General features: G+C 45.2%; 1 protein-coding gene across 7 annotated transcripts in view; it reads right to left on the bottom strand.

Annotated features, from left to right (window-relative positions):
- The window catches only part of DEF8 (differentially expressed in FDCP 8 homolog), a 41,079-nt gene extending 36,282 nt beyond the window's left edge, over window positions 1–4,797 (bottom strand). For 5 of the 7 annotated variants that reach the window (XM_053796207.2, XM_053796209.2, XM_053796210.2 and 2 more), the window contains exons 1-2: window positions 4,676–4,797; window positions 1,147–1,291 (exon numbers count right to left, since the gene is read on the bottom strand). In XM_053796207.2, coding sequence (XP_053652182.1) covers window positions 1,147–1,279 — 133 coding nt within the window. In that variant the 5' untranslated portion in view covers window positions 1,280–1,291; window positions 4,676–4,797. Of the gene's footprint in view, window positions 1–1,146; window positions 1,292–4,666 lie in introns of all 7 variants that reach the window. The other 2 variants (XM_053796208.2, XM_053796212.2) reach the window with 2 other exon arrangements.
- Window positions 4,798–12,295: the final 7,498 nt, after the last annotated feature.

Here is a 12,295-nt window from a genome sequence, read left to right as displayed (position 1 = left end):
GCTAGCCGACTAGCTGGTCTAGTGTCTAACGCGACGGGCTGGAGTTTTGAGACTCTATGACCGCGGGTTCAATCCCGGCCAGGGGTATGGTTTGTTTGCAATCGTGTCATTACGATTTCTTAAGTCATCTACAATCACTTCTCAAACTTAAAATTGTGTCAACTTCATGATTTTAAATTGTGCTCAATTGTAATACAGTGGACCCCCGCTTAACGATCACCTCCCAATGCGACCAATTATGTAAGTGTATTTAAGTATGTGCGTTTGGGCGTGTATGTTTGGGGGTCTGAAATGGACTAATCTACTTCACAATATTTCTTATGGGAACAAATTCGGTCAGTACTGGCACCTGAACATACTTCTGGAATGAAAAAATATCGTTAACCGGGAGTCCACTGTACTGTATTATGTTAATATATACTATATCAAAACTGTAATTCTATTCTACCTAGCTTATTAAAGCCATACAGCTCAAACTAATAGAATACGTACATGTATTCAACTTACTTGTATTCATTGTAACTCACCAAATGACCATATGTACAAATTACAGCAATGTATTGCCCTATTTATCTTAAGTTAGTCTTAAATTTGCCCAAAATGCTCTGCATATAAAGGGGCATTTGGAATGTTCACCCAATTGTTACACTCCTCTGTACAAATATATATCATGCTAAAATAAAATTATTATTATTATTATTATTATTGTTATTCTCATATTCACAGGGAAGCTTTGCACTCATGGGGTCGTACAGTGCCTAGAAAATGATAGGTAATCAGGTTTGATCCAAGGAAGGGGTGTTGTTACGATTTCATGACCAACAATCTTACTGTCTGTATCTCACATTTTGTGTGTTTATTTGCCCTAATACCACATAATGCATTTAATACATTGAACTAAGTTATCAGCTGTTATTTTGACACACCCATCACAAGTGAGAAAAGCAGAAATGAAGGTGATACAGTAAATGATCATAACAGCACAACCCATACCATGGGTGGGGATATAACCCGCGATAACTCTCTGATCACGGGTTCTACCCCCACCTGTGGTATAGTTTGTTTGTAATTGTGTCATTACAACTTTGCGAGTCATAATAACATAATGCAAGAGAGCTGGAATGAACAAAGACAAGAATACCTTACCCGATGCAACACAGTGGACCACACCCCCAACACCGTACGTAACATTCGATGCTACTTCTGACACCCCAGACACAACACTCGAGATACAAACATTCGCTGCATCGCTTACTTTCCAAGCAGCATTTTCTGACATTCTAAATAATGCCTGTAAGGGTAAAATTTTTACATACAGTACATAATACCAATAAATAAATAAATATACATATGTATATATACATGTATACACATATGTATATGTATATTTATTTATTTATATAAATTTATATTTATAATTATAATTATTATCATCAATTTTTACAACTGTTGCATTAAGTACATAGTCATTATAGGTAAATATGTGTATTGGTAATAAATTATAAGAGAGTTTGAGAGAACACTTATTGAGATTATTAACCTAAGAAAGTAGGACATTGGGTCTGATTTCCTTTGGGGTCAAGGGTTAAGGACTGACAATGACGCTGGTGATCATGAAGATGATGATGATGTTTTTTCACATTCACAAGGTAGCACTAAACCCATAGGGGCCATGCAGTGCCTGGACAGAAGGAAATGAGGGGGTGGATGCATTCAGGTTTGATTCAAGGAAGTGGAGCACAGGTCCAATTCCTATGATCAGAGGAACCTCCCCCTTGAGGGGGAGCCCCCATCCCCACCCAGGACTGAACCCAGTCCTTTCCCCACCCAGGACTGAACCCACTCCTCCCCACCCAGGACTGAACCCAATCCTCCCCACCCAGGACTGAACCCAATCCTCCCCCACTCAGGACTGAACCCAATCCTCCCCCACACAGGAATGAACCCAATCCTCCCCACCCAGGACTGAACCCAATCCTCCCCCACCCAGGACTGAACCCAATCCTCCCCACCCAGGACTGAACCCAATCCTCCCCCACCCAGGACCGAACCCAATCCTCCCCCACTCAGTACTGAACCCAATCCTCCCCACCCAGGACTGAACCCAATCCTCCCCAACCAGGACTGAACCCAATCCTCCCCCACTCAGGACTGAACCCAATCCTCCCCCACTCAGTACTGAACCCAATCCTCCCCACCCAGGACTGAACCCAATCCTCCCCCACTCAGGACTGAACCCAATTCTCCCCACTCAGGACTGAACCCAATCCTCCCCACCCAGAATTGAACCCAATCCTCCCCACCCAGGACTGAACCCAATCCTCCCCCACTCAGGACTGAACCCAATACTCCCCACCCAAGACTGAACCCAATCCTCCCCAACTCAGGACCAAACCCAATCCTCCCCACCCAGGACTGAACCCAATCCTCCCCCACTCAGGACTGAACCCAATCATCCCCCACTCAGGACTGAACCCAATACTCCCCCACCCAGGACTGAACCCATTCCTCCCCCACCCAGGACTGAACCCAATCATCCCCCACCCAGGATTGAACCCAATCCTCCCCACCCAGGACTGAACCCAATCCTTTCCCCACCCAGGACTGAACCCAGTCCTTTCCCCACCCAGGACTGAACCCAATCATCCCCCACCCAGGACTGAACCCAATCATCCCCCACCCAGGACTGAACCCAATCCTCCCCAACCAGGACTGAACCCAATCCTCCCCCACCCAGGACTGAACCCAATCCTCCCCCACCCAGGACTGAACCCAATCCTCCCCCACCCAGGACTGGAGTTTACCTGGAGTTTACCTGGAGTTTACCTGGAGAGAGTTCCGGGGGTCAACGCCCCCGCGGCCCGGTCTGAGACCAGGCCTCCTGGTGGATCAGAGCCTGATCAACCAGGCTGTTGCTGCTGGCTGCACGCAAACCAACATACGAGCCACAGCCCGGCTGATCCGGAACTGACTTTAGGTGCTTGTCCAGTGCCAGCTTGAAGACTGCCAGGGGTCTGTTGGTAATCCCCCTTATGTGTGCTGGGAGGCAGTTGAACAGTCTCGGGCCCCTGACACTTATTGTATGGTCTCTTAACGTGCTAGTGACACCCCTGCTTTTCATTGGGGGGATGGTGCATCGTCTGCCAAGTCTTTTGCTTTCGTAGTGGGTGATTTTCGTGTGCAAGTTCGGTACTAGTCCCTCTAGGATTTTCCAGGTGTATGTAATCATGTATCTCTCCCTCCTGCGTTCCAGGGAATACAGGTTTAGGAACCTCAAGCGCTCCCAATAATTGAGGTGTTTTATCTCCGTTATGCGCGCCGTGAAAGTTCTCTGTACATTTTCTAGGTCGGCAATTTCACCTGCCTTGAAAGGTGCTGTTAGTGTGCAGCAATATTCCAGCCTAGATAGAACAAGTGACCTGAAGAGTGTCATCATGGGCTTGGCCTCCCTAGTTTTGAAGGTTCTCATTATCCATCCTGTCATTTTTCTAGCAGATGCGATTGATACAATGTTATGGTCCTTGAAGGTGAGATCCTCCGACATGATCACTCCCAGGTCTTTGACGTTGGTGTTTCGCTCTATTTTGTGGCCAGAATTTGTTTTGTACTCTGATGACGATTTAATTTCCTCATGTTTACCATATCTGAGTAATTGAAATTTCTCATCGTTGAACTTCATATTGTTTTCTGCAGCCCACTGAAAGATTTGGTTGATGTCTGCCTGGAGCTTTGCAGTGTCTGCAATGGAAGACACTGTCATGCAGATTCGGGTGTCATCTGCAAAGGAAGACACGGTGCTGTGGCTGACATCCTTGTCTATGTCGGATATAAGGATGAGGAACAAGATGGGAGCGAGTACTGTGCCTTGTGGAACAGAGCTTTTCACCGTAGCTGCCTCGGACTTTACTCTGTTGACGACTACTCTCTGTGTTCTGTTAGTGAGGAAATTATAGATCCATCGACCGACTTTTCCTGTTATTCCTTTAGCACGCATTTTGTGCGCTATTACGCCATGGTCACACTTGTCGAAGGCTTTTGCAAAGTCTGTATATATTACATCTGCATTCTTTTTGTCTTCTAGTGCATTTAGGACCTTGTCGTAGTGGTCCAATCCTCCCCCACTCAGAACTGAACCCAATCCTCCCCACCCAGGACTGAACCCAATCCTCCCCAACCAGGACTGAACCCAATCCTCCCCCACCCAGGACTGAACCCAATCCTCCCCCACTCAGGACTGAACCCAATCCTCCCCACCCAGGACTGAACCCAATCCTCCCCACCCAGGACTGAACCCAATCCTCCCCCACTCAGGACTGAACCCAATCCTCCCCCACCCAGGACTGAACCCAATCCTCCCCCACCCAGGACTGAACCCAATCCTCTCCCACTCAGGACTGAACCCAATCCTCCCCACCCAGGACTGAACCCAATTCTCTCCAACTCAGGACTGAACCCAATCCTCCCCACCCAGGACTGAACCCAATCCTCCCCACCCAGGACTGAACCCAATCCTCCCCACCTAGGACTGAACCCAATCCTTACGGTTATGAGCTAAATGAAAACTCATGGTAAGTCACCGAGGTGGCCTCCTAGACAACCCACTGACTGACATCAATAACCTGGTGACTACCAAGAACTGTTCAATACTGCAACCAAGAGAACCTACTCCACTTACATCAAATAATAAGATGGAATTATAACCCCAAATTGACAACTTGTCCTTCTTGTTGTTGTTGTTGGGTTAATAAGGGCCACTGACGGCTTCCACTCATCACTTGAGTTACTGATGTAAGTTGATTTAGGCAAGTAAGTAAGTTTATTCAGGTATACACAAATACAGTTACATAGAATTATCATACATAGCAGCATATGTGTAGAGAACCTAGGACCCCAGTGGAATCAAGGACACTAATGGAATCAAGGACCCCAAGTGGAATCAAGGACCCCAAGTGGAATCAAGGACCCTAATGATATCAGACCCCAATGGAATCAAGAACCAAATGAAATCGAGGACCCCAAATGAAATCAAGGACCCCAGTGGAATCAAGAACGCCAATGGAATGAAGGACCCCAATGGTATCAAGGATCTTAATGAAATGAAGGACTCTAATGGAAATAAGTCACATCGAATATTTTGAGTTATCCTAGGTAATCTACACATATGCTTCTTTGTAGATAATTTATATAATTGTGTTTATGTGTGCCTGTGCCTAAATAAACTTATTTATACTATATCAAGCTCTCTTTCTCGATACATATACATATCTACTGTTTCTGCTGCCTGGAGTTTACCTGGAGAGAGTTCCGGGGGTCAACGCCCCCGCGGCCCGGTCTGAGACCAGGCCTCCTGGTGGATCACAGCCTGATCAACCAGGCTGTTGCTGCTGGCTGCACGCAAACCAACATACGAGCTACAGCCCGGCTGATCCGGAACTGACTTTAGGTGCTTGTCCAGTGCCAGCTTGAAGACTGCCAGGGGTCTGTTGGTAATCCCCCTTATGTGTGCTGGGAGGCAGTTGAACAGTCTCGGGCCCCTGACACTTATTGTATGGTCTCTTAACGTGCTAGTGACACCCCTGCTTTTCATTGGGGGGATGGTGCATCGTCTGCCAAGTCTTTTGCTTTCGTAATGAGTGATTTTCGTGTGCAAGTTCGGTACTAGTCCCTCTAGGATTTTCCAGGTGTATATAATCATGTATCTCTCCCTCCTGCGTTCCAGGGAATACAGGTTTAGGAACCTCAAGCGCTCCCAATAATTGAGGTGTTTTATCTCCGTTATGCGTGCCGTGAAAGTTCTCTGTACATTTTCTAGGTCGGCAATTTCACCTGCCTTGAAAGGTGCTGTTAGTGTGCAGCAATATTCCAGCCTAGATAGAACAAGTGACCTGAAGAGTGTCATCATGGGCTTGGCCTCCCTAGTTTTGAAGGTTCTCATTATCCATCCTGTCATTTTTCTAGCAGATGCGATTGATACAATGTTATGGTCCTTGAAGGTGAGATCCTCCGACATGATCACTCCCAGGTCTTTGACGTTGGTGTTTCGCTCTATTTTGTGGCCAGAATTTGTTTTGTACTCTGATGACGATTTAATTTCCTCATGTTTACCATATCTGAGTAATTGAAATTTCTCATCGTTGAACTTCATATTGTTTTCTGCAGCCCACTGAAAGATTTGGTTGATGTCTGCCTGGAGCTTTGCAGTGTCTGCAATGGAAGACACTGTCATGCAGATTCGGGTGTCATCTGCAAAGGAAGACACGGTGCTGTGGCTGACATCCTTGTCTATGTCGGATATAAGGATGAGGAACAAGATGGGAGCGAGTACTGTGCCTTGTGGAACAGAGCTTTTCACCGTAGCTGCCTCGGACTTTACTCTGTTGACGACTACTCTCTGTGTTCTGTTAGTGAGGAAATTATAGATCCATCGACCGACTTTTCCTGTTATTCCTTTAGCACGCATTTTGTGCGCTATTACGCCATGGTCACACTTGTCGAAGGCTTTTGCAACCTCTGTATTCAACTCTAGAGAAGTTACAACACTTACAACCAAGTGTTAACAGGTTCATACTGTTCTAGAGGACTTATTATTTTTTTTATTATCACACTGGCCGATTCCCACCAAGGCAGGGTGGCCCGAAAAAGAAAAACTTTCACCATCATTCACTCCATCACTGTCTTGCCAGAAGGGTGCTTTACACTACAGTTTTTAAACTGCAACATTAACACCCCTCCTTCAGAGTGCAGGCACTGTACTTCCCATCTCCAGGACTCAAGTCCGGCCTGCTGGTTTCCCTGAACCCCTTCATACCTGGAGTTTACCTGGAGAGAGTTCCGGGGGTCAACGCCCCCGCGGCCCGGGCTGTGACCAGGCCTCCTGGTGGATCAGAGCCTGATCAACCAGGCTGTTGCTGCTGGCTGAACGCAAACCAACGTATGAGCCACAGCCCGGCTGGTCAGGACTCCAACAGCTCACACTCCAACAGCACGTCAAGTATTAAAATCCATTTGTCTCCATTCACTCCTATCAAACACGCTCACGCATGCCTGCTGGAAGTCCAAGCCCCTCGCACACAAAACCTCCTTTACCCCCTCCCTCCAACCTTTCTTAGGCCGACCCCTACCCCGCCTTCCTTCCACTACAGACTAATACACTCTTGAAGTCACTCTGTTTTGCTCCATTCTCTCTACATGTCCGAACCACCTCAACAACCCTTCCTCCGCCCTCTGGACAACAGTTTTGGTAATCCCGCACCTCCTCCTAACTTCCAAACTACGAATTCTCTGCATTATATTCGCACCACACATTGCCCTCAGACATGACATCTCCACTGCCTCCAGCCTTCTCCTCGCTGCAACATTCATCACCCATGCTTCACACCCATATAAGAGCGTTGGTAAAACTATACTCTCATACATTCCCCTCTGCCTCCAAGGACAAAGTTCTTTGTCTCCACAGACTCCTAAGTGCACCACCAACCCTTTTCCCCTCATCAATTCTATGATTCACCTCATCTTTCATAGACCCATCCGCTGACACATCCACTCCCAAATATCTGAATACATTCACCTCCTCCATACTCTCTCCCTCCAAGCTGATATCCAATCTTTCATCACCTAATCTTTTTGTTATCCTCATAACCTTACTCTTTCCTTACAACCCTTAAAACTAACGGGCTAATACTGTTCTAGAGGACTTACAACCCTTAAAACTAACAAGTTCATACTGTTCTAGAGGACTTACAGCCCTTAAAACTAACAAGTTCATACTGTTCTAGAGGACTTACAACCCTTAAAACTAACAGGTTCATACTGTTCTAGAGGACTTACAACCCTTAAAACTAACAGGTTCATACTGTTCTAGAGGACTCACAACCCTTAAAACCAACAGGTTCATACTGTTCTAGAGGACTCACAACCCTTAAAACCAACAGGTTCATACTGTTCTAGAGGACTCACAAACCTTAAAACTAACAGGTTCATACTGTTCTAGAGGACTTACAACCCTTAAAACCAACAGATTCATACTGTTCTAGAGGACTTAGAACCCTTAAAACTAACAGGTTCATACTGTTGTAGAGGACTTACAACCCTTAAAACCAACAGGTTCATACTGTTCTAAAGGACTTACAACCCTTAAAACCAACAGGTTCATACTGTTCTAGAGGACTTACAACCCTTAAAACCAACAGGTTCATACTGTTCTAGAGGACTTACAACCCTTAAAACTAACAGCATAATGATGTCAACGAGATAAAGTCAGTTGACCAGAAGGAAATGCTGGCCCACAGATGGCTCCAACTTCATCCTGTTCCTTACTTGTATGTCTCATAACAATAAAAATACTTGTATGTTTCATAACAATAAAAATACTTGCACATTTCATAACAATAAAAATACTTGTATGTCTCATAACAATAAAAATGCTTTCAAATGAGCTGATGTAGGTAACAGCTCTTAGCTTTTCAATAAAGTTAGGAATCCTTAACCTGTAAATAGTTTGTCAATAAAGCTAGGGATCCTTAACCTTGTCAAACCCTGTGTAAAAGTGAGTCATGTATGTACTCACCTATTTATAGTTGCAGGATCGATATCGTCATAACTTCGTACCCAGCCTTCTCCCTGGTCACTACTAGGTCCACTATTTGCCTGTATGTGGTTGCGGCGTCGGTCAATGTTGCGGCGTCGGTCACTGTTGCGGCGTCGGTCACTGTTGCGGCGTCGGTCACTGTTGCAGCGTCGGTCACTGTTGCGGCGTCGGTCAATGTTGCTGCGTCGGTCACTGTTTCGGCGTCGGTCAATGTTGCGGCGTCGGTCAATGTTGCGGCGTCGGTCAATGTTGCGGCGTCGGTCACTGTTGCGGCGTCGGTCACTGTTGCGGCGTCGGTCACTGTTGCGGCGTCGGTTACTGTTGCAGCGTCTGTCAATGTTGCGGTCTTGGCCTGTGACGGGGTCGTGACCTGTGGTGGAGTCTTGGTCTGTGGTGAGGTTTCGGCCTGTGCTGTATTTGAAGGAATGAAGGAAGGAAGAGAAGGAGGCGAAGGAAGAGAAGAGGGGGAAGGAAGAGAGGGAGGGGAAGGAAGAGAATGAGAGAAAGGAAAAGAGGGAGGGGAAGGAATAGAGGAAGAGGAAGGAATAGATGGAGGGGAAGGAATAGAGGGAGGGGAAGGAAGAGAGGGAGGGAAAGGAAGAGAGGGAGGGAAAGGAATAGAGGGAGGGAAAGGAAGAGAGGGAGGGAAAGGAAGAGAGGGAGGGGAAGGAATAGAGGGAGGGGAAGGAATAGAGGGAGGGAAAGTAAGAGAGGGAGGGAAAGGAATAGAGGGAGGGGAAGAAAGAGAGGGAGGGAAAGGAAGAGAGGGAGGGGAAGGAATAGAGGGAGAGGAAGGAAGAGATGGAGGGGAAGGAATAGAGGGAGGGGAAGGAAGAGAGGGAGGGGAAGGAAGAGAGGGAGGGGAAGGAAGAGAGGGAGGGGAAGGAAGAGAGGGAGGGGAAGGAAGAGAGGGAGGGGAAGGAAGAGAGGGAGTGGAAGGTGGGGTCTTGGCTTCTGGTGGGGTCTTGGCGTCTGTTTCTGGAGAGTCGTACACAGAAACATTGTCACAGGTCCTTCCTGAAGTCTGGTTGAGGCTGTCAGCAACTGGTTGGCTTTTCGTTGATTTGAAAGGATTTATAACAAATTCTAACCATTCAATAACCTCCTGTATAGTTGGCCTTTTGAACCACTGAGAGTGCATCATTTTATCTATCAGGTTTAGTAAGACTGGAGGCCAGTCTATTTTCTTCTTGCACAGGTAATGTCCAAATTGTTTAGCCATGAGATGGCCCAAGGAATAAACATCACCTTGTGGTGTGCAAGGGTCACCAAAAAAAACTTCTGGAGCATAGTGTGGAAACCTGGCATGGTCGTCCTCAGTGTGAACCCATCCCATGCGACATCCTTTCCTTTTGGCGTGACCCAAATCTATGATATTTACCTCGAGGAGGCCCTCTTCAGGCTCATTGATGAGTACATTATCTCCCTTTAAATCATTATGGATGTATCCATGTGCATGGATCTCCTGGAGATCTTTGGCCACTTGGATAAATATCAAAATTAACACATGTAGGGAAAGATTTTGACTGTGTGTTAGAAAGTCGTGTAGGGTAGTGCCTCCCCTGAAGGAAATTACCATTGCGGGGAAGTTGCTACAGAAGCATTCTAATAGAGGAACTCCGCCAGCTCCTTTCAAAACACTCAGAATCTTCGCCTCCTCTTCATAGGCTCGTGCATCCTCTAGGCACTTGCCCAGTTTCAAGCAGGCGTACTTACCGTCAAAAGCAACTTTATACACGGTCCCGCTAACACCAGAACCCAGCCGGGATCTGCATTCTAGTTCACACAAGATGAACATTTCATCATACGTGAAAACTAAATCCTCAAAGCCCTTGTACATTTTTGAAGTGTATTTTTCTATTTCTTATAAATATTACTAGACTTGAGTATTTGCTTTACAAGAACTGTTAATCTACAATGTATTATAATATCAAAGCTAATAAAGTGGTGATTATATCACAAACGCCAGAAATATAGTTAATTTGGAATTCCAAACAAAATATCTCTCAACGAGTATTATTATTAATATACTTATATGGAAGTATTAAATGTTAGAGAGATAACAATATTACTGAGTGATACTGATGAGGTAATACTTTTATCACAAATACCAGAAATATAGTTAATTAATTTGGAACTCCAAAAACATTATTATTATTATTATCTAAGGAAATGCTAAATACCTGTGTGATGGTAATATTTTTACATTTCTTTTCTTCTTCTCCTTACCAACACCCAAAACATTCTTAATCATGTACTAGCCTCGTGTCAGGACCTGGGGTTAATAATCTCAGGGGATAAAACAAAGATACTCAACAGACGTCCTCCTCGACAGAGAGGCACAGTTCGTCAGATCCAGTTGCATGATGGGTCTCTTCTAGAATATGTAAGCAGATACAGGTATCTAGGCTTTGAGGTTCCACTACTTGGACCTGTTGTAACGAGACTTTGTCGCCAATACAAAGAAAGGCTGAGAGCACTTAGAGTTGTGGCTGGGTTTCATCCCATTCTGAAATCCATTCTGAAATCCATTGACAAGAAACACCAATATGAAAAGCAATATAGACAGGGCTTAATACACAAAGATACTCTTAAACACTATTCATCAGCTCTCACCAAAGTAATAAAAAAAGCCAAACAACTATACTACTCCAGTAGATTCACAGACACTAGAGGAGATATAAAAAAGACCTGGAAAACACTCTCTCAGATTCTAGGGACCCACAAACTGAGAAAAACCAAGAATATTGTCCTAACTAAACCTAATGAAACACCACTACATCCCACTGACACAGCGAACAAGATAAACGACTTCTTCTCAAACATAGGATCTAATCTCGCCAGTAAAATCCCACATACCAATGCCCATGCCGGGGACTACCTAGATGGAAATTTCCCTAATTCCTTCTATCTTGCACCAACTGAGCCCACGGAAGTCATTGAGATCATAAAGTCACTTAAAAATAACTCGGGGAATCTGTCTCATGTCCCACCATTACTGTACAAGCGAGCGGCCCATGTCCTTTCGCATGCTATTTCATTACTTTTTAACAAGTCAATAGAGACTAGCACCTTCCCGAAACTACTCAAGATGGCAAGGGTTACACCAATACATAAAGGTGGTGACCCTACAGACTTAAACAACTATAGGCCAATATCTAACTTACCATTGCTATCCAAAATCTTTGAGAAACTCGTGCACAGGAGACTGTATTCATTTATAACGGCTCAAAACATACTCAACCCCTGCCAGTTTGGATTTAGGAAAAATAAAAGCACTAATGATGCAATCATAAAAATGCTAGATCTGCTTTACACAGCATTGGAAAATAAGGAATATCCACTAGGAATTTTTATTGACCTAAGAAAAGCTTTTGACACAGTAGACCACGACATCCTACTCCACAAACTTGATCACTACGGTATAAGAGGCCATGCACTTGCTTATTTCAAATCTTACATTACTAATAGGTATCAGTACGTCACCATTAAAGACACAGCATCAGCAACACGGCCACTTGATACTGGAGTTCCGCAGGGAAGTGTCCTTGGTCCCCTGCTCTTCCTCATATACATCAATGACCTTCCAAACGTATCCCAACACCTGAAACCCATTCTCTTTGCTGATGACACGACTTATGTCATCTCTCACCCTAATCTTGCCACCCTCAACACCATTGTGAATGAGGAGCTGATTAAAATATCGAC

This window comes from Cherax quadricarinatus, chromosome 83 (assembly GCF_038502225.1).
Source record: "Cherax quadricarinatus isolate ZL_2023a chromosome 83, ASM3850222v1, whole genome shotgun sequence".
In the NCBI taxonomy this organism is placed as follows: domain Eukaryota; kingdom Metazoa; phylum Arthropoda; class Malacostraca; order Decapoda; family Parastacidae; genus Cherax; species Cherax quadricarinatus.
This window is presented reverse-complemented; position numbering and strand designations above follow the sequence as displayed.